The 26096-nt window shown below is 44.9% G+C and overlaps 1 protein-coding gene across 4 annotated transcripts in view; it reads left to right on the top strand.

Annotated features, from left to right (window-relative positions):
• The window catches only part of TEP1 (telomerase associated protein 1), an 80694-nt gene that overhangs the window by 29172 nt on the left and 25426 nt on the right, over window positions 1-26096 (top strand). For 3 of the 4 annotated variants that reach the window (XM_083377609.1, XM_083377607.1, XM_083377608.1), the window contains 19 exons: window positions 363-481; window positions 1593-1658; window positions 2516-2659; window positions 2742-2918; window positions 7914-8034; window positions 8870-8994; window positions 9885-10001; window positions 10884-11001; window positions 12662-12853; window positions 14215-14405; window positions 14822-14975; window positions 15316-15495; window positions 17684-17776; window positions 18298-18430; window positions 19519-19669; window positions 20961-21100; window positions 23594-23682; window positions 24199-24313; window positions 24665-24890. In XM_083377609.1, the coding sequence (XP_083233735.1) occupies window positions 363-481; window positions 1593-1658; window positions 2516-2659; window positions 2742-2918; window positions 7914-8034; window positions 8870-8994; window positions 9885-10001; window positions 10884-11001; window positions 12662-12853; window positions 14215-14405; window positions 14822-14975; window positions 15316-15495; window positions 17684-17776; window positions 18298-18430; window positions 19519-19669; window positions 20961-21100; window positions 23594-23682; window positions 24199-24313; window positions 24665-24890 (2651 nt within the window). The remainder of the gene's footprint in view (window positions 1-362; window positions 482-1592; window positions 1659-2515; window positions 2660-2741; window positions 2919-7913; window positions 8035-8869; window positions 8995-9884; window positions 10002-10883; window positions 11002-12661; window positions 12854-14214; window positions 14406-14821; window positions 14976-15315; window positions 15496-17683; window positions 17777-18297; window positions 18431-19518; window positions 19670-20960; window positions 21101-23593; window positions 23683-24198; window positions 24314-24664; window positions 24891-26096) is intronic. The other variant, XM_083377610.1, reaches the window with a different exon arrangement.

Below are 26096 nucleotides of genomic sequence, written 5' to 3'. Positions count from 1 at the left end.
CTTTGCGCTTTCTTGGGCCAGCTGGAAAAAAAAAGAGGCTTAGGATGGGAGGGTCTCAAAGCTTTGGTAGCTTCTGAAACAACACTGGTTACCACTTCCTACGATCCCATCCACAGGGTGCTGATGAGAGTTGTAGTTCAGCAACTGTACACAGGTTTGGGTTGGGGAAAACTTGATGAATGCAGCTGCTGGCTGCATGGAGTTGGAGGCTGTCAAGGTCTTCACTTAAACAGAGAGAATAAAATTGCAAACAGGGCTTTTGCAAACACAAGCCATTGTCTTGCAGTTTTAACACGCGCAGGTCAGTGTGATGAGTCCCTGCGTGTTACAGAGCTCTGTTGTTTTTCTTTTCCCAACTCCAGGTTGATACAATTCTTTTGCTCAGTGGTGATGTTGAGGAACTCAGCGGTTCTTGTCTCCAGCTGTATCGCCACCATGTTGCCCCAGACTGCCTCTTCATCAACATCTGTTCTGAGCCGTGGTAAGGAGAGAGAGTGTGTCCTGCCTTAGACCCAAAGATACTTTTTCAGGAGGCAACTGGCCTTTCTTGTTTTTCTTTGAAGACGTTTCACTTCACATCCAAGAAGATGGATGGTGGGGAATAGAAGGATTTATTCTCCTTGCAGACAGCTGGTCATCTGCATTTGTTTAGAGAGTAGTTGAGGCCACCTGGAGGTTGTATCTGTGTCCTGAAGGTCACCTGAGTAGTGCAAATGGGCGTTGTAGACTGGAGATGGATGATGCCATATTCCTCCTCTGTTGAGAGAGAGGAGTTCAATTTTGGCTTTGGTTTGAAAGAGGGGTCAAAGATGCCATCTACGTCAAATCTGAACAGCCCTCTCTTGACAGGGGAGGCGGGATATGGCATCATCTATCTCCAGTCTACAACGCAGTCCTTTCAGCAGCTCCAAGAAGGCTCCACGCCCATTTGCACTACTCAGGTGGCCCTGAGGACACAGATAAACTGCCAAGTGGGAGCTTGAGACAAGTATGACCTGGATGACTTGGGGCATCTTTGGGACAAGTATGACCTGGATGACTAAGAATATCCATAAACATCCTGCCTCAGACTGTTCATTTGTTTTTATTCCTCTTGAAGCGCTTCACCCCGAGTGACTGAAATCTATACACAACTAAAACTCTTGTGTCTGTTTGGTTGTTTGTAAACCTTCAACTGGCATAAACAGTGCATCATAGGGCTACAGTGTTTGAGTCCGTGCACCTCAAATGGACTAACAAAATGCATCCAAAAATCCGGAATTCACAGTTCCCATGGGATTAAAATTTGGCCAAGTTGTGCCTGCTTCATGCTGCCATGTTACCACAGTCAGCTGTGCTCATGTGATCATCATTTTCCAGACTCCCTCCCAGCTTCCTGCAGGGAAAGTCAATGGGGAAGCTGTCAGGAAGTCAAAAAATTGCTCTCACTACTTTTTTTTTTGCCTCCCTCTGGTCCTTCTGTTTTTCTGTTTAAGTAAGGAATATCTCTGAAGTAACCCAACTGGGGCAGAGGTTATCTAGTTAAAAAGAATTCTGAAATAGCATTGCACTGTGCAACTAAAGGAACACTTTTTTTTGCCTTCCGTCTTTAGGGAGAAGAGAACTTTTAAATCCAGAAAGGATGTGGTAATCCATGGTTTCAGCGAGCAAATGTTCCGGTGAGCCTCGGAGCTAAACAAGTGGATAGAAATAAATGTGGATGGTTTGTGTGATGTGTGAATGATTACATTTTGTTATGGGGTTGCTTTAAAGTGGATCACGGAAGGCCGATTCCACACTGAGAAAGACTGAAAAGAGTTTACATAATACTGTGTTTCCCTGAAAATAAGATCCAACTGGAAAACAAGCTCTAGCGTGATTTTTCAGGACGCTCGTAATATAAGCCCCAGCCTCCAAATAATCCCCAGTTAAGATTATCAGCCAGACGGATGCATTTAGTACCGTATTTCCCCAAATAAAAGCCCTAACCAGAAAATAAGCCCTCATGCATCTTTTGGAGCAAAAATGAATATAAGACCCGGTGTTATTTTCAGGGAAACGTGGTAGCAATAGCTCTTAAACTTATATACCGCCACACAGTGCTTTAGACTTAGAGCACTCTAAGTCTGGGCAGTTTATAGAATCAGCATATTGCCCCCAACAATCTGGCTCTTCATTTTACCAAACTCAGAAGGATGGAAGGCTGAATCAACCTCGAGCCCCATCAGGATCGAACACCAGGCTGTGGGCAGAGTTAACCTGCACTACCGCGTTCTAAATTCTGCTGAAGATGTTACCTAGCCTGGAAACGAAACATTCAGAAACCAACCCACAAGCTCAGAGAACGAATCTCCATCCTCATACTGCATTCTAACCACTGTGCCGCCAGGGCTCACCACGAGCTTGGATAGCTTAGTGGTTGTTTAAAGAAGCAGCTGGAACGAAAGCAGAAATCTCGGTAGCTGATGGGTATCTGTATGCTTTACTGTCTACTGGGAAATTCTAGATTTTAAAAGATGTTTCTTCCTTCGGCCAGGTTTATGTCTGAATGTGGCAACTCCCGGTTCTTAGAACATGTTGACAAAGTTGACGAGATTCACGGCTTGCCCAAGCAACGGCGAACAGCGACAGCTCAGCCAGAACCTGGAGTCGTGTCCTTGATACCTGTCCCCCAGAGCAGGTGATTTTTAAGGGGAAATAACGAGAAAGATCATGAATTACTCTGGATGGAGAATTGGGTATTGACTCCTCTTTTCCAACAGGTGGCGCTCTGTGAGGATTTTCGTCTCCTCTACTTTCCGGGACATGCACGGTGAACGTGACCTGCTTATTCGTTCTGTTTTTCCCGAGCTTCGTGCACGAGCCGCCAAGTTCTGCTTAGCAATCCAGGAGATTGATTTGCGCTGGGGAATCACAGAACATGAGAGCCAGAGAAACAAGTATGTGGGGTGTTTATGGGTAAGGAGGTGGGCCGAGTAAATCAGTATCCATTTTGAAGAAAAAAGGCTAACAGTATTTCCTAATAGTTAGAACAATTAATCAGTAGAACGAGTTGCCTCCAGAGACTGTGAGTGCTCCAATCCTGCAGACTTTAAAGAGGAGATTGGACAACCATTTGTCTCAAATGGTATAGCATCTCCTGCTTTGGCAGGAAGTTGGACTAGAGCAGGACTTTTCAACCTTTTCACCCATTGTACCATTTTTAGGATATGGCAACATCTGAGTACCACCAGTCGCCTAGCAAGGTGTCAAAAACTTGATGACCAAAAAAAAGGAAAAAAGTGTTGAAGTACAGGTAGTCCTCGACTTACAACAGTTTGCTTAGTGACTGTTTGAAGTTACAATGGCACCGAAAAAAGTGCCCCCCAAGCCACAGCCGAGCAAGACACCTGCCTGCCCGCCCGGCGGTGCTCTTCTGTTTCTGTTGAGGATTGGCAACGGGGGTGGGGTGGGGGGGTGCTTGGTTTTTATTTTTCCCCCTCTACTGGGTGGTTGCATCAGGTTTTGGTCACTTCATAAGACCCTGGGACACTGTGACCGTCATAAATATGAATCCGTTGCCAAGCATCTGAATGTAAATCACAAGACCCTGGAGATGCTGCAACATTCCAGCTGATCGGCGCTTCTGGGCTCAGCAGAAGCGCCAGGATCAGCGCTGATCTCCAGCTGGAGTTTGGCACTGATCCTGGCGCTTCCACTGAGCCCTGACAGCCCTGAAGAAGCACCGATCAGCTGGAAAGCGGCACTGATCTTGGCGCTTCCTGCAGCTCCATTCATCTCTCACTGAGGCTTGTGCGGTGCTGCCACCGGTTCAGCTCATTCCCCTCCCCCGCTACCACTTTTCTATGATGGTTGCGTACCACCTGCTAGGTGCCAATGTAGCACAGGTGGTACCCGTACCACTGGTTGAAAAGCCCTGGACTAGAAGACCTGCAAGGTCCCTTCCAACTCTCTTATTCTGTTAAATGAATAGAATTGACTAAGAGATATAAGCGTTTTTTGAAGCAGAGCCTCTTATCTTATTAGAACGATTTCCATAGATTAGGCCTCAAACTGCCAATGGGTGATGTTTTCTTTTTGGCATCTACCATTTCTTAACTGCCCCCTTTCCTTGGTTTATGGGAGATGCTTCCCCTCTTGTTTTATTCTTCATTTCTCCTTTTCCTTGTCTAATAATATAATAATAATAATAATAATAATAATAATAATAATAATAATAATAATAATAATCTGAAATCCATGATCTATAGAAACCTGACATCGATTACCTATGAATGTGTATGCTTATATCATCTGTGTCTCATGCTGTTGCTTTCTGAAATGTGTAAATATGAATGCATCCCTTTTGTACGCTGGGGTCTTTCTCAGTATCCTTTGGAAGGAGAGGACCAACCTTGAATTAAGGAGAAATTTCCTGGCAATGAGAACAATTAGCCAATGGAACTAGTTTGCCTCCAAAAGTTGTGGGTGCTCCAACACCGGAGATTTTTAAGAAGAGATTGGACAGCTATTTGTCTGAAATACTATAGGGTTTCCTGCTTGAGCAGGGGGTTGGACTAGAAGACCTCCAAGGTCCCTTCCAACTCTTGTTATCCTGTTATTCTATTATGTGCCAATGAGTGTGTTACTCCCTTCATCTTTTCTGGGTTGGGCCAACGGTTTTCAAACTTTTTGGCTCCAGGACCTCTTTACAGTCCTAATATTGATGGTGCACCACGAAGAGGATATTTGTTTATGTGGCTTATACCTATCAATATTTTCTGCACTAGAAATTATTAAGCAACAATCAGGAATATGGGGGCATAACTTCAAACTGACAGGAGAGAGGTTCAAAAACAATGTTAGAAAGTATGATTTCACAGAAGGAGTAGCGGAAGCTTGGAACCAACTTCCAGTGGAGGTAATTGGCCTTGGTGGAGCAGTGGGCTGATGCCTCCTTAAGTAACACCAGCTGCCTGCAATTAGTGCAGGTTCGAGTCCCACCAGGCTCAAGGTTGACTCAGCCTTCCATCCTTCCGAGGTAGGTAAAATGAGGACCCAGATTGTTGGGGGCAATAAGCTGACTTTGTAATAATGCCGCTTGGGGTGTGTGTGTGTGAAAGCCCTAATAAGCAGGCATATACATAGAATGAAGGCTACTGCTAAGCTTGTAAGCCGCCCTGAGTCTTCGGAGAAGGGCGGGATATAAATGGAATTAAAATAAAATAAAATAAAATAATTGGTTGATCATCAGTAACTGAGTTTAAATATGCTTGGGATAAACACACCTCCGTTTGCATCAAAAAATTTAAATAAAAAAATAAAATAAAACATAAAGTTAATATTGCGAAAATAATTAATTAAAAAGAAAACCAAAAAAATGAATTCAAAGGGCAGACTGAGTTCACCGCTAGGTCTCTTTCTGCTGTCAGTTTTCTATGTTTCTGTTTTTTTCTACTTAAACTGGGGAAATTTTATAATATTTGTTTGGCTTCATGGAGCCCTGAAAGGGTCTCGGGGATCTCTGAAGGTCCCCAGACCGAACTTTGAGAACCGCTGGGTTAGACTACTGTAATACGCTCTGCCTGGGGTTGCCTTTGAAGACGGAAAAAGTGCCACCACTTCTAACAGCCTGAACAGTTGATCCGTTGGGGGGAGGGGCTCCTGATTATTTCCTCGGTGGTATCTTTTCCCCTCATCCCCCGAGGTCATCTACACGTTCCATTAGACTCCCAAAGCTTGTAACATTTTACAGGTATTCCTCGATTTACAATCACAATGTAGCCAAAACGTCTGCTTGCTAAACAAGACAACTGTTAACTTAGTTTTGCCCCCTTTTGCGATCTTTCTCGCCACAGTTGATAAGCGAGTCATTGCAGTTGTTAAGTTAGCGACACTTCACTTGCCGGAAAGTCACAGTAGGTGATCACACATGACCCCGGGACACTGCAACCTGTTGTGACTCAGGGCCAGCTCTATGAACTTGGTTGGGTTTTTTTGTAGATGTTTCATTACCCAAACTAGGTAACATCATCAATGCTTGGAAGGAAGGAAGCACTAGAATTTATGATGTCATCTAGTTTGGGTAATGAAACATCTGCAAGAAAACAAGCTGCGAGAGCCCCAGGGACCTAAACTATTTGTGCCACTTTAGAATACTTCAAATTATTTCTTTAGGCAAAATTTGGCCAAATTTGGGGAAATTGAGGTTAACATAGCGAGAGCTTTTTTTGGTCCTTTTTTGAGAATCACCCAGTTATTTCAACATACGCTGAGCAGACTAGTGGAGGACAATGAAGTCATCCTTTTACAGGGACTTGTAATGGGCTTTTCCCCCAGGGTTTAACAGTTTCAAGGGAGTGAATGACTTCATTTTCTTTTAGGTTACATGAGCCTGATACACAGAACAGAAGCAGGAAATGATTCTGCCAACCAATAATTAGACATACAATGCAAATTAATTTTGAAGTCAAATTCCCTATCGTACTAAGGAACAAAAACCTATTAAGGCCATTAAAACAGACAGCAGAATTTACTGCAGCTAAAAATTAAGTTTACTTAGTGGTACCTCGGTACTGTTGTGACTCAGGGCCAGCCTGTGGGTCCGACAGCCGGCTCCGATGTATCGGATAACTCAGATGAGGGGGAGGAGGGAGACGAACCGGCTGATGATGGTTTGGAGGCTTTGCAGAGCCCTCAGCCGGGGACCTCTTCTCAGCTGCGTGAGCCCGATAGTGCGGAGGATGATGACCCACAGCTGGCCCTGTTCAAGGACGCCCGACGCAGGAGGCAGTCGAGCAGGAACAAACAAAGAAAGGCTGTGGGACTCCTCGGGAGGAGGCACAGGGAGACCATGCCCTGAACTCTCAATAAAAGGAGTGTTTGGGGAGGGGCTGGTTGCTGAAAGCAACTCTTCCGCTTGAGGAGTCAAGCTCTAGTGTTTTTGTTAATTGAGTAATAAATCTTGGCAGATGCCTTTTAGCCTTGGACGCTCTCCAGTCTCTTCTTTCTGAATAGGGGTTTGCCTTACTACAAGGCCAGAAGAGGGCTGGTTCAGAACACAACCGTCATAAATAGGAGGCAGTTGCCAAGCATCCAAATTTTGATCACGTGACCATGGGGATGCTGCAGCCGTCGTTAAGTGTAAAAAAAACAGTCATAAGTCACTTTTTTGAGTGCCATCGTAACTTTGAACGGTTGCTAAATTGATTGTTGCTCTCTGCAAATGAAGAAGCAGAGCATATAGGGAACATATAGGGAACGGTTGCTGGAATTGGGTATGTGTAGTTTAACGAAGAGAAGGGTGAGGGGTGACATGATAGCAGTGTTCCAATATCTCAGGGGCTACCACAAAGAAGAGGGAGTCAAGCTATTCTCCAAAGCACCTGAAAGCAGGACAAGAAGCAACGGATGGAAACTAGTCAAGGAGAGAAGCAACCTAGAACTCAGGAGAAACTTCCTGACAGTTGGAACAACTAACCAGTGGAACAACCTGCCTCCAGAGGTGGTGAATGCTCCAACACTGGAAGTTTTTAAGAAGAGACTGGACAGCCATTTGCTTGAAATGGTATAGGGTTTCCTGCCTGAGCAGGGGGTTGGACTAGATGACCTCCAAGGTCCCTTCCAACAACAACAACTTCTTCTTCTTCTTCTTCTTCTTCTTCTTCTTCTTCTTCTTCTTCTTCTTCTTCTTCTTCTTCTTCTTATTATTATTATTATTATTATTATTATTATTATTATTATTATTATTATTATTATTATTATTATTATTATTATTATTATTATTATTATTATTATCCATGACTCTCCAGTGTGTTGAGACACCAAAATCTGTTTAAATAAGCATGGTCACCTTGCATAGCTTTACCTTCCCCGTGTACATCTAGGAAGGGGATGGGATTGAGGCAGAAATGAGGAGTGGGAGAAGAGAGTCACGAAGGCCTCTGTCTCTTTAGGCAGGTGGAATTGTGTCTGTCCGAAGTCTCCCGGAGTGATCTCTTCATTGGAATCCTTGGGGAGCGCTACGGCCTTGTCCCGAAAGAGACTTCTTTGCCGGAAGAACCGCAGTACGAATGGGTGAGAGATGACGCTGATGTGAACCTTGGGATGTCATGATCCTGAACAACGTTTCTCAACCTCAGCAAGATGTGTGGACTTCTAACTCCCAGAATTTCCCAGCCAGCATCTGGGCTGTTGATGATCCAGAACAGTGTTTCTCAATCTCAGCAACTTGAAGAGGTGCAGGAATTCTGGGAGCTGAAGTCCACACATATCTGAAATTTGCTGAGGCTGAGAAACACTGATCAGAGAAAGCGCTAAGTGAAAACTTCCTTTCCCAAACGAAGAAAAAAATAAGCGTCAATTGGATGTGCAGGAGGCAGTGATTTAGGTGTTGTCGGGGCATTCACATTGGCCGAAATTTGCATAGTGTGTGTTTTATCAGCAGACAGGGCTGGTGGGATTTAGTGGCTCCAGCAATTGTTAGGACAAGGTCCATAGAAATAACATAGAAGCAGCCTTAGTTTAGAATGAACAGAACAGAACACAATAGAATAGAATACTTTATTTGGCCAAGTGTGATTAGACATGCAAGGAATTTATCTCTGGTGCAGAAGCTGTCAGTGTACATGCAAAGCAACAGAGTAATAATAGTGATAATGATACTAATAGGAGCAGGTAGTAGAGAAGAGCAGAAGGATAATAATGCTATAGCTGTACAATGTGGGTAAATATAGTTAGACATAAGACAGAACTGTGGGCCTAATTAGTGGGCTTAATTAGTCAGTGTTGACAGGAAAGGCAGAAAATGAAGGGAACCAAGTCTTAACCAGGGCTAAATGTGATCAAAGACAAAACAGCTGTTGAGACGATTCTCAGAATAAGAGCTACTGTTTAAATATTCTCTCTGCAGGTGAAAACGTATCCACCGGGCCGCTCCATCACCGAATTGGAAGCTATTCAATTTCTGAATGGTAGCAATGATCCCTCAGCAGGATCTAGGGCATTCTTCTATCTACGAGAACCTGATTTTCTTGGGTAAATTGTTTTTGTCAATTAACTTGCAGTTCCTATACACCAGTTTCAATTTACTCGGAGTCCTGATGGTGCAGTGATTAGAGTGCAGTAATCAAGCTACTTATTTTTAAAGTCAATCAAGGCTGCCTATTCCTTTCTGCAAGATCAGTCTATCCTTTTTATTAAGTATGCAGTTTAGATTTAAGTAGCAATAGTAAAGGTAAAGGTTCCCCCGCACATGCGTGCTAGTCGTTTCAGTCTCTAGGGGCCGGTGCTCATCTCCGTTACAAAGCCGAAGAGCCAGCGCTTGTCCGAGGACATCTCTGTGGTCATGTGGCCGGCATGACTAGACACTAAAGACACACGGAATGGTGTTACCTTCCCACCGGAGTGGTCCCTATTTTTCTACTTGCATTTTTACGTGCTTTCGAACTGCTAGGTTGGCAGAAGCTGGGACGAGTAACAGGCGCTCACTCTATTACGCGGCACTCGGGATTCGACCCGCCAAACTGCCGACCTTCTGATCAACAAGCTCAGCGTCCTAACCCACTGTGCCACCACATCCCGAAGTAGCAATAGTACTAAGATTTATATAGTGGCTCATAGCGGTTACAGTATTCTCTAGGTGGTTGACAAGGTCAGCATGTTGCCCCACAACAGTCTGGGTCCTCATTTTACCAACCTCAGAAGGATGGAAGGCTGAATCAACTCTGAGCCCATCAAGATTGAGAGTTTTGCCTGCAATGCTGCATTCTAACCACTGCACCGCCAGATTGATAACCTTGCCCTTTGTCTCCCGTTCTTCCCACACCTTCAAAAGGTGCTTTTTAGTCCCAACAGCAAATTCTCACAGTGGGATGGATTGTCTTCATCATGCATTTTGAGCTGTCTCTCTCTCTTGGTCTCCCCAGCTCTGTGCCAGAAGCATGGAAGAAAGATTTTGGAGTTGAGTCAGAAGAAGCTGCCCAACACATGGCAGATTTGAAGGAACATCTCAGGAAACATGGAAGCTTGGCCGCCTTTAGCAGGTAAAGGAAGTGGCATTTGTGTATGTTCTGCGATAGCTGCTGAGTAAGTGGGAGAATGAGGTGGCTGGATGGAGTCACTGAAGCAGTAGGCGTGAGCTTAAATGGACTCCAGAAGATGGTGGTGTTATGTATCCAGGTGAAGAGAACACATACACACTTACATAGCAGTCACCACCAGGGGGCGTTGAACTGTAACTGTTTTGGCGGGAACCCAGTTTCGGCGAGAAACAGAGGTTCAAACCGATTGGCCGGCTGCTCACCTGGCCAGGTATAAAAGGGGGGCAGGTAACCCCTATTCCCCAGTACAGTCACTTCCACCTAATAAATATCTGCCATGCTGTACTCATCATCTCGGCGTCCTTCCTGCTCTCCAAAACCCACTACACAATAGTGGCGATGAAGGTGGGATTCTGCTTCACCTTAAGAACTGAAAGTCACTATAGGTAGAGGACAGGAAGGCCTGGAGAAACGTTGTCCATGGGGTCGTGATGGGTCGGACACGACTTCGCAGCTCACAACAAAAACAAAGTGGGAGAACATACAGGTAGTCTTTGATGTACTCGCCACAGTTAAGTCAATCACTGCAGTTGTTAAATTACTAACCTAGTTGTTAATCTGGCTCCCCCACTGACGTTGCTTGTCAGAAGGTCACAAAAGGGGATCACATGACCCTAGAACACTGCAGCCATCATAAATACATGCCAGTTGTCCAAATTTTGATCACATGACTGCAGCGATGCTGCAGGGGTCATAAGTGTGAAAAAAAATGATCATCTGCCATTTTTTTGTCAGTGTTGTCGTAACTTTGAATGGTCCCTAAATGAATGGTTATAAAATAAGGACTATCCATAATGTGTCCTAAACTGACCTCTTTTTTTGTAGCTATTCCTGTCAGTGGGGTGGACTAGCCCAAGGTCAGCCTTTCGTGAAAGGTCTTGAAGATTTTGGCCACAGAATCTTGCAGGATGTGTGGAAATGCCTCCAGCATCACTTCATTGAGGTATCTGGAAACTACCAATAAAGCAGAATATTTGTAGCTCAGGGTTGAAATGAGGGTTCCCCGATGCTCTCTGAGGCTTCGTTGTTTTCATGCAAGCGTTTCATTACCAAACCTCATATAGTAGTACCTTGGTACTCATTGTCCCAAAGGTGCTTTTTCAGGAGGCAGCTGGACTTTCTTGTTTTTTTTTGAAGACGTTTCGCTTCTCGTCCAAGAAGCTTCTTCAGCTCTGACTGGATGGTGGGGAATGGAAAGATTTATACTCCTTGCAGACAGCTGGTCCTTTGCATTCTTTTAGAGAGTTGTTGAGGACCCTGATGACACAGATAAACCTCCAAATGGCCTCAACGACTGTCTGCAAGGAGTATCAATCCTTCCATTCCCCACCATCCAGTCAGAGCTGAAGAAGCTCATTGGATGCGAAGCGAAATATCTTCAAAGAAAAACAAGAAAGTCCAGTTGCCTCCTGGAAAAGCAAGTTTGGGACAACTATGACCTGGATGACTGAAACTCTCCATAGACACTCGTCATTAATTGGTTCTGGGAGACACAATGAGTACCAAAAACGATGAATACCAAACCGTTTTTTCCCATAAGGACTAATGTAAATAAATTTAATTTGAATTTTAATGTGGTCTCAAACCAAAGGTAACGCACATTTTAAGACAATACGTAAAAAGATAGGGTTGTGTATAGTCAGAGCATGCACAGTCTTATTGCGTTGAGATAACCCCGGAGTAAACACAGTAAACAGTGGTGTCATGGTTCAATAGTTGAAACCCATCAAAAGAACTTCAAGGCAAAAATTCTTCCTTAAAGAAAGGACAGAGTGGTCTATATTAAATGGTGGTTTATCTTACACTATCTACAATATCATACACCGGGAACCATATACATACATGTGCTAATAGAGCAGTCTCCAACACACAGCAGTTACAGCAGGAAACAAAAGAGAAAGAACACAGCAGTGGAGCCTTCCTTTTTATACAAAGGCTCTTAAAGAGACACAGACCCAGCTGGCTCTTAAAGGAACATAGACCCTGCTGAGTCATTCCCAACATTACATCATACATCTCACATTACATAAACTGGTTAGCTGTTAAATTATTACCTTGACATATATCATTACCTGAGAAATAAACCTAAAAATTAATACGTACTTAGATTAAATAAAATAAAACTTCACTTTACCTATGTTGATGAGGGGGGAAAAGGCAAAAATACTCAAAATGACCACAGAAGCTAACATAATACTTCAATGGGATGTACACAGGGCAAGATCTACTGTGTGACTAACACGTCACCCTTTGTTTTGGCTGGAAAGGGTAGCGGGTCATGAGGTAAACAACACCAACAATTTCTAGCTTGCACCTGGAGTATCAACCAAACGGCAAGTACCGGGACAAAATTTTCTCGTCAAAATTCATTGAGTACAAAATTTGATAAATTTCTAGACAGTTAAAGTGAACTGTGCTGACCTCCACTGTAGCATCAGTGCTGCAAGAAAGCAACTAATCTCAGAAAGTAGCAAGACCTCTCGTATCTGCAAAACTTTTTCCAAGCTCTGCTATAGTCTAGCTTCAGGGATATTTTTTGAACTTTGTCAAGAAAATTTGTTTAGGAATAAACTGAGCTTTATGTCTCTCACCTCTCAATTTAGGGAGGTGAATCTGAACTCACGACAGACTCAAAGGAAGAAGAAGGAAACGCTCTGCAAGAATCTTTCCAAGAATTGCAGCAAAGGAGATTTTGTGCCCGGATGAAGCTTCTGAATACCACAGCGGCTCAGATGCGTGGTGGCAAGCTTTACGTTGTGAGTGGTGAACCTGGCCAGGGAAAGACAGTTTTCTTGGTGAGTAAAGGGAAGGTTGAACCAATGGGGAGATCTGGAGAACTTGGGACAAGATATGGAAGCTCAGTATATAGCAATAACAATAGCAATAGCATTTCGGCTTATATACTGCTTCATAGTGCTTTACAGCCCTCTCTTAAGTGGTTTACAGAGTCAGCATATGGTCCCCCAACAATCTGTAGCAAGGCCCAAGGCAGTGCTGGGCTACTAGGAAGTAAAAATAAAATAAAACGAATGAATGAATAGCTGTAGCACTTAAATCTTACTGTATATACCCCTTCATAGTATATAAGCCCTCTCTAAATGGTTTACAGAGTCAGTATTGCCCCCAACAATCTGGATCCTCATTTTACCGACCTCGGAAGGATGGAAGGTTGAGTTAACCTTGAGCCAGTGAGAATCGAACTCCTGGCGGTGGGCAGTTAGCTTGCAGTACTGCATTTCAACCACTGCACCAGTGTATGTTCTAGTGTGATCAAAATAGCATCACCTGTATGCGACAGGAAATATTAGTAGTTTGGAGAAGGGAAAGGGAAAAGCTCAAATACATATAGTACTCGACTTACAACAGTTTGTTTAGTGACAGTTGGAAGTTCCAACAGCGCTGAAAAAAGTGACATGACTCTTTTTCACACTTGGTGAAGCATCTCCATGGTCAGGTGATCAAAATTCAGACGTGTGACTAACTTAACCACTGCCACAATTCACTTAACAGCTGTGGCAAGAAAGATGGTAAAATGGGGACAAAACTCACTTAACAACTGTCTCACTCGGGAACAGGAATTTGGGCCTCATTGTGGTCATTCCTTTGAGGACTACCCGTATTAAGACATTTATTCCTGCTAGCTCTGGAGACGCAGAACAGAGAGAGACCTCTTTCTAAGACCAGTTGTAGTGTGTACATAAGGGATGCGGTGGCTCAGTGAGTTAGGATGCTGAGCTTGTCGATCAGAAGGTCGGCAGTTTGGCGGGTCGAAACCCGAGTGCTGCGTAACAGAGTGAGTGCCTGTTACTCGTCCCAACTTCTGCCAACCTAGCAGTTCGAAAGCACGTAAAAATGCAAGTAGAAAAATAGGGACCACTCCGGTGGGAAGGTAACAGCGTTCCGTGCGCCTTTGGCGTATAGTCATGCCGGCCACATGACCACGGAGATGTCCTCGGACAAGCGCTGTCTCTTCGGCTTTGAAACGGAGATGAGCACCGGTCCCTAGAGTTGGAAACGACTAGCACGCATGTGCGGGGGAACCTTTACCTTTACCTTTACACTTCACTTCCAGGTTTGATGGAATTATTGAAGGAATTGTTATCTTGGCCGGGACCCACAGCTGAAGCTTTCCCTCCATTTCTTTCCATCTCCACAGGCAGCACTTGCAGAGAAGCTGAGGAAGATGGTCCCGCTGGAAGGAGAAGGCCCTCCTCCCAAGTATCACGTCATAGCCCATTTCACCAAGGCGGGACCCAATCAGACCAAAGCCCAAGTTGTGTTAGATCATCTCTGTGCCTTGCTGAGGAAATTGCTAGAGAACCCACCAACCCCACCTAGAAGTTACAGGTTGGTAGAGTCCTAATTCTGCAGATCTGGGCTTGATTAGGTAGACGCTGGACATCATGAGAAGATTGTCTCAAGACTGCCCTCTGCCCTCCAAGCGTGACACAACAACAAAACCCAGAATTCCCAGTCAATTGGTTAATGAAGGGTGCTTGGTGCTCTCTGAACTCGGTTAGTTTTTTGTTTTGTTTTTTTGCAGACGTTTCATTACCCAAGCTAGGTAACATTATCTGTGCCAGTAAGGGGTGGGGTTTGCTTTCAGTTTATATTCTAGTGGCTTGCCCTATCAGTGTCAAATCACATGGCTGGGGCATTCTGGGAATTGAAGTCCACACATCTTCAAGTAGCCAAGGTTGAGAAATACTGAATTATCCTGATCTTGCAAGAAGGAAAGATAAGAGATTTGTTTTTGCTTACAGAGGGCTGATAACCCAGTTTGAATGCCTTCTCCATGCGGTGGCCAAGTTGCTGAAACGGCGCCAGTCTTTGGTGCTTTTGATCGACGGTGCTGACTTGATCCATGCTGCTGGAGGAGAGCTGGTATCTGACTGGCTGCCTGAGAAGATGCCACAGGTAAGGTGTAGCTTTCTTGCATATTTTTCCCAGTCCCTGGCTCCATTAGCCTGGTCCACATACATAAAATCCTAGAAGAGAATAACAGAGTTGGAAGGGACCTTGGAGGTCATCTAGTCCAACCCCCTGCTCAGGCAGGAAACCCTATACCATTTCAGACAAATGGCTGTCCAATCTCTCCTTAAAAACTTCCAGTGTTAAAGCATTCACAACTTCTGGAGGCCAATTGTTCCACTGGCTAATTGTTCTAACTGTCAGGAAATTTCTTCTTAGTTCTAGGTTGCTTCTCTCCTTGATTAGTTTCCATCTCATCCTTCATTGGCTCTGTGTCTCCCTGCAGCGAGTCAGCCTGGTTCTCAGCGTCTCGGCAGAGTCCATGCTGCTTGAATCACTTAAGCAACGGAAGGATGCCATCTTCATTCCCCTTGAGCCTTTGGCCCCTCCAGACCGAGCTGCCATCGTTCGCAAAGATTTGGCCCTGCATGGGAAGAAATTGGAGGAGTCGGCTTTTAATAACCAGGTAAATGGCAAATCTGCAGATCTAATCATGGTCAGCCTCAAACATTCTGTACAAATGCAACCCCCGAATAACCATCCGTCACGCCTCCAGCATATACCGTTAGTCCTTGACTTAAAACAGTTCACTTACTGACCATTTAAAGTCACAACGGCACTGAAAACAGTGACATGACCATTTTTCGCACTTATGACCGTTGCAGCATCCCCGTGGTCACATGATTTACATTGAGATGCTTGACATCTGACTCACTTTTATGATGGTTGCTGTGTCCTGGGGTCACGCGATTCCCTTTTGTGACTTCTGACTAAGCAAAGTCAATGGGGAAGCCAGGTTCACTTAGTAATGGTGTTACTAATTTAACAACTGCAGTGATTCGTTTAACAAATGTGGCAAGAAAAGTCGTAAAATGGGGCAGGGCTCACTTAACAACATAAATTTGGGGCTCAGATGTGCTCGTACGTTGAGGATGACCTGTAGTTTTATACATACATGCATATATACATACATACATACATACATGCATGCATACTTACATACATACATATACTCGTTGTTCTCTGGCATGTGTTGAGCCCCGTCTAGTGACCAGACGAACTAGCTCTGCACCAGAAAGACGAATGGTGTCCTGCGGCCTCATCCGGGCCTTTTCTCACCACCAATGTTGCCTCGCAGTCGGATGGCACATCTGGGTAGGTCCAGCACCAGCAGGGATCTGACCATTCTAGACAAAATGCCACCACATTTCCCACCGAAGTGGTACCTATTTATCTACTCGCATGCAGCCTGCTTTTGAACTGCTGGGGTGGCAGAAGCTGAGGTGAGTAATGGGAGCTCACTCTGCCACACGGTGCTAGGACTCGAACTGCCGGAGCAAAGACCATTTCCACAGTCTTTAAGCCCAAACAAATAGTCCTCGACTTACACCCACAATTAAGCCCCAAACCTCCATTGCTAAGGAAGAGAGTTAAATGAGCTTTGCTCCATTTTATGACCTTGCTTGCCACAGTTGTCAAGTGCATCACTGCAGTTGTAAAGTTAGTAACACGGTTGTTAAGTGAATCTGGTTTCGTCATTGACTTTGCTTGTCAGAAGGTCGCAAAAGGTGACCACGTGACCACGGGACCCTGTAACTTTCATAAATATGAGACAGTTGCCATTTGTCCAAATTTTGATCGTGTAGTATGTGGATGCTGCAAGGGTCATAGGTGTGAAAAAGTGGTCACAAGTCACTTTTTTTCCAGTGCCATTGTAACTTTGAACGGTCACTAGGCAAACAGGTTGCAGGTTGTGGATTACCTGTATTTATTTCTCACATTTATAGAGCTGCCCATCTCATAGAAAGCTACTTTGTGCATCGTACAACAGTCAATAAAAACAATGTCTTTGTTCTCATTAAGTATTGTTCCTACAGTGGAAATGAAATGGGATGGGATGAGGCCCTTGAGGCTGAGCCTTCAGGGGCTTAGAGCATCAGGGAGACCCGGGTTCAAATTTACATTCCCTGGGAGATTGTAGGCTAGTGAAGTCACGTGTCATGGTTCTGACAGATGAAACTCTTCAAAAGAATTTCGAGGCATTGTTTACCTTAAAGAATCTTTTATTCGAGAAACAAAGTATTGGCACTATATAGTCGAAACCAAAACCTAAATTCCCCTCCCCTGAATACAAAGTATCAAAGCACAATTCCCTCCTCCAATAAACAGTCATAAATCATTCCCCAATTAGCTTGAAGCATGGGCTTTCTCCCCAGCTCTCCAGCCCGCCAAAACTCTGTCAACTCTGGGCCCAATGACCTTGGATTCCCACGGCTGAGTTATTATTATGACTAGCTGGACTCTCATCCACATTCCCCCTCCCAGCATCAACTCACTCTAAAAGCAATAGAGAAAAATGGCTGCATTTCCATCTGTTGTCAAAGCAAGCACATCCAATGTTAGCAGCGTTGACATCATAACTCACTTCATTTGGAAGAAATGGGATAAAGAGTGGGGTGAAACTCAACAAAACAAGGTGTGTCTGCTTCTACAGGTGCCTTCCAGGTACTACATATGGGCTTCCTTATCTTTCCTGGTTTTATTAGCTGGGAATTATGGGAGTCCTTGACACAGGTTTAGTGAGAGGCAGAAGACCGAGAACAGCAGTGGAAAGACATAATGGGTCCTGAGACTCCAATCTCTTCTCTCCGTAGATGCGGCTCGTGCTCCTCAAACGTGGCTCTCGGGAACCTTTATACCTGAGCTTGCTAATTCAGGACCTGCGGCTGTTTGCCCTATACGAGAAGGTGAATGGTCCCTATCTTAGGGGAAGGGTGGCTTGGAAAACCAAGACTTCAGCATATATCTGAGCCTCGAGAGGTTTCATCTGTCATTCTTTTCTTTTTTCTTTTCTAATATATCTTAATATATATATCTTAAAATATATAGGGACACGGTGGCTCAGTGGGTTAGGACACTGAGCTTGTCGATCAGAAGGTCGGCAGTTTGGCGGGTCGAATCCCGAGTGCCGCGTAACAGAGTGAGCGCCTGTTCCTCGTCCCAGCTTCTGCCAACCTAGCAGTTCGAAAGCACGTAAAAATGCAAGTAGAAAAATAGGGACCACTACGGTGGTAAGGTAACAGTGTTCCGTGCGCCTTTGGCATCTAGTCATGCCGGCCACATGACCACGGAGACGTCCTCGGACAAGTGCTGGCTCTTTGGCTTTGAAACGGAGATGAGCACCGGCCCCTAGAGTCGGAAATGACTAGCATGCATGTGCGGGGGAACCTTTACCTTTTTTTAACATATCTTATCTTTCTGGTTTCAGCTCTCAGAACGGATCCAGAAGCTTCCCATCTCTCTCCCGCTGATGATGCAACACTTGTTGGGTTGCTTGGAACAAGACCATGGGCTGGAGCTGGTTGCTATCACTGTGGTCACTCTCTGGGCCAGCAGAGATGGTACATTGGAAGGGACTGTTGCCTATGAACATTCAGCAGCATCATTGGCTCTGGGCTGTGGGTGGCAATGGCCATAAATAAGACCTTGGCGGGGCCCTTAGTGCTCTCTGAGCTTGGTTGGTTTCATGCAGACGTTTCATTACCCAGACTAGGTAACGTCACCAGTGCTAGTCAATGTTGATGATGTTGAACGCTGATGGGGGTTACCAAGTTTGGATAATGAAATGTCTGCAAGAAAACAAGCAAGCTCAGAGAGCACCAAGGAACCCACATTTTAACCCTCGGCTATGAATATTCCACCTTTGATGGATGGGAAAGAGGGAAGCCACTGGAGGTGATACATTCTTCCAGGCATATTGTGGAAGAACATTTATTTTGAACTTGACACCTGAAGATCTAGTTTCAAGGCCTCTTAACAGAGGAAGTGACTTTGATCTAGAGATGGGAAAGCCTGGGAAAATTGGGAAAAACTGTTCGCCCCTCCCTTTTCCCCTTTGTTTCCCAAGGCCATTTTCCAGGCCTTCCCATCTCTATTTTGGTCCAGCCATTCTCTTTCGGTCCAAGACTGTGATGAATTTAAAATTAGGGGAGAGCTTCAGCTCATCTTCCTTAAATGACAGAAGAAAGATGTTTAGATATAGTTAAGGTCATGCTTTGATGCAGAAAGGGACGTGTGGTTCAGTGGGTTAGGATGCTGAGCTTGTCGATCGGAAGGTCGGCAGTTTGGCGGGTCGAATCCTGAGTGCCACGTAACAGAGTGAGTGCCTGTTACTCATCCCAGCTTCTGCCAACCTAGCAGTTCGAAAGCACGTAAAAAATGCAAGTAGAAAAATAGGGACCACTACGGTGGGAAGGTAACAGCGCTCTGTGCGCTTTTGGTGTCTAGTCATGCCGGCCACATGACCACGGAGACGTCCTCGGACAAACGCTGGCTCTTCGGCTTTGAAACGGAGATGAGCACCGGCCCCTAGAGTTGGAAACGACTAGCACGTATGTGCGGGGGAACCTTTACCTTTAGCTTGATGCAGAATATCTAGCAGGCTCTAAGCTGCTCCATTGAAAGGCCGTTCTGCCTTTGATCCCTGCAGGACTAATGGAAGGAGATCTCTATTCTGTCCTCAGTATGTGGAAGGAATTAAGTGAGACCACCGTAACCTTGGAAAAAGCCATTAATGCTGGAAGACACGTTGGCAGCTTCCCCACTGCTCTCTTCTTTGACCTGCTGCGGAGCCTGAGGGGGTAAGGGACTCACTTTTGGGTTTCTGGCTGAACAAAGACAATTCTCCCCTGTAGGGTGTGAGTTTCTGTATGCCGTAGATGGAAAAATGGGGTCAAGTGCTCCTAAAAGATAGAAGTGGGAATTAGGTTAGGGGTGCTGTCAGGGGCCTGCAAAAATGTGAACAGCCACCAGGTGGCAGAAGAGAAACATGGAGAATCCTAACTACTGCCCCTGTTTTGCAATTCAACTTTGGGAGCCCTAGATAAAAGTTTTCCATTGATTTTGCTGGCTGACTTTGGGCCCAATTCTTCTCTCTCAATCTAGTGTATGTCAAATGGAGAGCACACTCTCCGGGGTCTGTAGAGCCATGTTTCTCAATCTTAGCAACTGCCTGGGGAATTCTGGGAGATGATGTCCACACATCTTTAAAGTTGCCATGGTTGAAAAATACTGATCAAGATATGCAGATGATACCACTGTAATGGCAGAAAGTGAAGAGGAACTAAAGAACCTCTTGTTGAGAGTGAAGGAGGAGTGTGCAAAAGTTGGGCTGAAACTAAACATTAAGAAAACCAAGATCATGGCATCCGGCCCTCTCAATTCCTGGCAGATAGATGGGGAAGAAATGGAGGTAGTGACAGATTTTATTTTCCTGGGCTCCAAGATCACTGCAGATGGGGACTGCAGCCAAGAAATTAAAAGACGCTCCTGGGGAGGAAAGCCATGGCAAACCTAGACAGCACACTAAAAAGCAGAGACATCACCCTGCCAACAAAAGTGCATATAGTCAAGGCTATGGTCTTCCCAGTTGCAATGTATGGCTGTGAAAGCTGGACCATAAGAAAGTCTGAGCACCAAAGAATTGAAGCCTTTGAACTATGGAGCTGGGGAAGACTCCTGTGAGTCCCTTGGACTGCAAGGTGATCAAACCAGTCAGTCCTAGAAGAGATCAACCCTGACTGCTCTTTAGAAGGTCAGATCCTGAAGTTGAAACTCAAAATACTTTGGTCACCTAATGAGAAGGAAGGACTCACTGGAGAAGAGCCTAATTCTGGGAAAGGTTAAGGGCAATAGAAGAAGGGGACGACAGAGAATGAGGTGGCTGGATGGAGTCACTGAAGCAGTAGGTGTGAGCTGAAAGGGACTCCAGAAGATGATAGAGGACAGGAAGGCCTGGAGGAACATTGTCCATGGGGTTGCGATGGGTCAGATATGACTTTGCAACTAACAACAACAACAACAACGTGCAGCAGAGTACAGATATATATGTAACTAGGAAATTGGATCCATCTCTCTGCTATTTCTCCATAGTCTTCTTGGGGCATGCGGTTCCCCGTCAGAGCTTCCGGGTTCTCGGCTGCAACTCTGTGGCACCCCCTTGAGAATGGCAGTAGAACGGCGCTACTTGAAAAAACCAGGACTGGAGCATACAGCTCATGTGTTCTTGGCAGGTAAATTCCTTCAACTTTTTTTTCCTTAATATTTGGTGGTGTTTAAATAAAAGGTGGGTCACCAAGTGAGATATCCGTTTTTCATGGGAATTCAAACAATGTGATATATTATTTTAGTGCAAATTGTAAATTGATACCTGGTTGTGTTTAACGCGGCCCAACATTTGAGGCGGGGGCATGTGCCAATAGAGCTAACACGTGCATAGTTGCAGTTAGGGTCTTTGACACTGCAAATCAACTGTGCCAAAAGGAGTAACAGAATAACAGAGTTGGAAGGGACCTTGGTGGTCTTCTAGTCCAACCCCCTGCTCAAGCAGGAAACCCTATACCATATTGGACAAATGGTTGCCCAATCTTAGAAACCTCCATTATTGGAATACCCACAACTTCTGGAGGCAATTTGTTCCATTGGTTAATTGTTCTAACTGTCAGGAAATTTCTTTTTAGTTCTTAGGTTGCTTCTCTCCTTGATTAGTTTCCATCCATTTTTCTTGTCCTGCCTTCAGGTGCTTTGGAGAGAAGGAAGAGACTGTCAGAAGAGAACAGTATTTTATTTATTTATTTATTTTTATTACATTTATATCCCGCCCTTCTCCGAAGACTCAGGGCGGCTTACAAGCTTAGCAGTAGCCTTCATTCTATGTATATGCCTGCTTATTAGGGCTTTCACACACACACCCCAAGCGGCATTATTACAAAGTCAGCTTAATTGCCCCCAACAATCTGGGTCCTCATTTTACCTACCTCGGAAGGATGGAAGGCTGAGTCAACCTTGAGCCTGGTGGGATGCGAACCTGCACTAATTGCAGGCAGCTGGTGTTACTTAAGGAGGCATTAGCCCTCTGCTCCACCAAGGCTCAATTAGTAGAAGTTTAAAAAAGAATAGCCTTGTTATTATATTAAGACAAAAGTTTAATGTAATTGAAACACATAAACATGGTCATAGCAGTGCCAAAGCAATGCTAAAGATATTAAAATGCCTGAATATATGATAGAATTTTTATTGCTTATGACTCCCTGGCAATTAGGGTCATAAGTTATGACAGTTGTAAAATGGGTCATCTTTGATCTGATTTTACGACCTTTTCTGCGATAGTCATTAAATGAACTCTGTGGTCATTAAGCTAACCTATTGTAAGTCTAGGATTACCTGTATTTTGCTTTTTCTAATAACTCTCCGACCCAAATAACAATCAGTGTAAATTAAAAGTATATTCTTTTTATCCTTTTCTGGGGTACTTCATTAAATATACACATAAAATTTATGTTTATCATTTTTTATTGTCCATTTCCATTGAGCTGCAACCAGTTTCCACATTTTCCATAGAAATATCACTTTGGATAATGCAAGTTAGAATAATGAGATCATTTGGTGAGACTCATTAACTGTACTTTTCGAGACCTATCTGTACTTGCGTTCAATTGTGCCATGATTGAACAGATCATTGTAGCACCCTAGCCAACCTCTAGACCAGGGCTTTTCAACCAGTGGTACGGGTACCACCTGTGGTTCATTGGTACCAGGCAGGTGGTACGTGACCATCCTAGAAAAGTGGTAGCGGGGGAGGGGAATGAGCTGAATTGATGGCAGCACCGCACAAGCCTGAGCGAGAGATGGCTGGAGCTGCAGGGCTGTCAGGGCTCAGCGGAAGCACCAGGATCAGTGCCAGGCTCCAGCCGAAGCTTGTCGCCGATCCTGGCGCTTCTGCTGAGCCCAGAAGAAGCGCCAATCAGCTGAAATGTTGCAGGATCTCCAGGGTCTCGTGGGCTAATGCCTCCTTAAGTAACACCAGCTGCCTGCAATTAGTGCAGGTTCAAGTCCCACCAGGCTCAAGGTTGACTCAGCCTTCCATCCTTCCGAGGTAGGTAAAATGGGGACCCAGATTGTTGGGGGCAATTAAGCTGACTTTGTAATAATGCCGCTTGGGGTGTGTGTGAAAGCCCTAATAAGCAGGCATATACATAGAATGAAGGCTATTGCTAAGCTTGTAAGCCGCCCTGAGTCTTCGGAGTAGGGCGGGATATAAATGGAATTAAAATAAATAAATAAAAATTACATTCAGATGCTTGGCAACTGATTCAAACAACCCCTACCCCACCCCCACTGTCAATCCTCCACAGAAATGCTCACAACAGTGAAAACCTCAGACAGGAGGAAGAGCGCCACCGGGCAGGCAGGCAGGTGTCTTGCTCGGCTGTGGCTCGGGGGGCACTTTTTTCAGTGCCATCGTAACTTCCAACAGTCACTAAGCAAACTGTTGTAAGTCGAGGACTACCTGTACTTCATCACTCCCCCCCCTTTTTTTTTTTTGGTCATCAAGTTTTTGACACCTTGCTAGGCGACTGGTGGTACTCGGATGTTGCCATATGCTAAAAGTGGTACTATGGGTGAAAAAGCTGAAAAGACAGTATTTTTCATAGTAGGAGACGGTGTTTAAATTCAACCTGTTGGGGGCAGTAATGTGCAGTTACCTAATATTTTCTCCTCTGTAGCTCATTGGTGGAAACTTTCAGATCCAGATGGCTCCCGGACTTTCCAGAAATCTGAGGCAGAGGCATTAACTGCCCTGCCATACCACTTGGTAAGTGACTCAAATGCTTCTAAGCAACAGCTGAGAGAAGATGAACTCTTAAGCCTGAATAAAAACAGCTCCTTGCAGACTTAACTTCCTAGACCTCATGGTTATAGAGAAAAATGAGCAAAAAAAGAGAGAGAGAGAAATTCTGTATATATAAGGAATTGGAAGTGCATCTTTCAGGGAAAATTTTCCATTTTAAAATGGTTTCTTTTTACGTACAGAGTTCTTTACCTTTTTCTTCTGTTCAGTCATGTCTGATTCTTAAAGAGACTCCCTTGCAAGTCCCTGCAGTTTTCTTGGCAAGGATTTTTGGAAGCGTTTTGCCATTGCTTCTTTCCTAGGGTTGAGAGAAAATGACTGCCTCAAGATCATTCCTTTGGCTTTGTGCCCAAAGCAGGACTAGAACTCACAATCTCCCGGTTCCTTTCCTGACCGGGGAATTCTGGGAGTTGAAGTCTACAAATTTCAAAGTTGAGGAAAACGGAGTGGCCTTCTTGAATTATATTTCTTCTTCCGCAGGTCCAAAGTGGGGATTTGGACATTCTGGCTTCTTTCCTGACTGATTTAAAGGTTATCAGCACTCATCTTCATCTCGGCCTCCTCCGTAGCCTCTCTGAAGCCTATGCACTCTATGGTGAGCCATTGTGGGATTGAAAGTAGGGGGTCTCTCTCTCTCCCCCCACCCCACCCCCCAACTAATTGGGGAATCACAGACCTGGAAAAGGGCTGCAACTTTTTAGCTGGGATGGAAAAATTGCAGGCTACATTTAGGGCAGGGATGTCCAATCTTGGCCACTTTAAGACCTGGGGACTTCAACTCCCAGAATTCCCCATGTCGGCTGTGGAATTCTGGGAGTTGAAGTCCACAGGTCTTAAAGTTGTCACGGTTGGACATCTCTGGTTTGGGGGTTGGGGGCCCGTTCTGTAGAAATACAAGTATCCTAAAAGCGACTGAAAATATGAATCTGTCCATTGTCTTCTGTAGCAACAGCTGCTGGCTCAGAGCCCAGCGAGGTGGTCAACTTGTTCGCTGATTTTTTGCAAAGAAACTTTGGGCTGCTTTCCCAGAATCCTCTACTGCTCCTGCAACAGGCAGCAAATGAGCCCAGTTCCTCAGGCCTCTGCTCACAAGCCCAGGTGGCGCTCGAGAAATGTGGGAGGCCTTTCCTGAAATGGATTAACAAGCCAGAGAGGGCCCAGCAAACCAAGAGGTAATTCTACAATGGAGGCATGAGGGCTTTTCCTTCTCTTGCATCTCACAATGTTATTGTTACACCCCCCCTCCTTTTTTTAATCTGCACAATGAGTCATGGCGAATGGACGTCTTCTCTTGTTGGTTCGAAACAGAATAACTGCGTAACTGCAGTTCTAATTGCATAATTGCTGCAGGCACAATTCAATCAGAATAGAATTGGAAGGGATTTTGGAGGTCTTCTAATTTGATCAAGCAGGAGACACTGCATCATTTCAAGCAAATGGCTGTCCAGTCTCTTTTGGAGAGCTAACATGTTTTGCTGTTTATCCAAGTAGCTTCTTCATCTTATCAGATTGGTTATTTACATCCCAATGACTCTCTGAGGCCTTTGAACTGTGGTGCTGGAGAAGACTCCTGCGAGTCCCTTGGACTGCCAGGCGATCAAACCGGTCAGTCCTAGAGGAGATCAACCCTGACTGCTCTTTAGAAGGCCAGATCCTGAAGCTAAAACTCAGATACTTTGGCCACCTAATGAGAAGGAAGGACTCACTGGAGAAGAGCCTCATGCTGGAAAAGATTGAGGGCAATAGAAGAAGAGGACGACAGAGAATGAGGTGGCTGGATGGAGTCACTGAAGCAGTAGGCTTGAGCTTAAATGGACTCCAGAAGATGGTAGAGGACAGGAAGGCCCGGAGGAACGTTGTCCATAGGGTCGCAATGTGTCGGACACGACTTTGCAGCTAACAACAACGACTCTGCCTGCTCACCTAGCAAGCTTATCCACATTAGGTGGGAAATTAAACCACCCCAGAGGACATATACGGGGTCCCATTAACCAACTTGCTCAGACTGACTCCAAGGCGCTTTTTCCAAAGGCAACTGGACTGTTTTTTCCCCCCCGAGGAAGAGGAAAACCTTTTGCTTCTCATCCGAGAAGCTTCATCCGGTTCTCATCCGAGAAGCTTCAGAATCAGTGAAGCTTCTCGGATGAGAAGTGAAATGTCTTCTTCCTCCTCAGGGGGAAACAAAACAAAACAACAATTCGGCTGCCTTTTGAAAAAGCACCTTGGAGACAGCTGTGGCCTGGATGACTGAGAATCTCCACAGACATTTGCTCAGACTGAAGAAGCAGCTGTTTGGATAAACGGCAAACGTTTTCATACCCCAAAAGACAAAGTAAGTCCCGTTGCCATGACTCACCTGGGTGACTTGAGAATCGTCA

Source organism: Vipera ursinii, assembly GCF_947247035.1.
Source record: "Vipera ursinii genome assembly, chromosome: Z".
In the NCBI taxonomy this organism is placed as follows: domain Eukaryota; kingdom Metazoa; phylum Chordata; class Lepidosauria; order Squamata; family Viperidae; genus Vipera; species Vipera ursinii.
The sequence above is the reverse complement of the archived record's forward strand: the minus strand, read 5'-3'. Positions and strand labels throughout refer to the sequence as shown.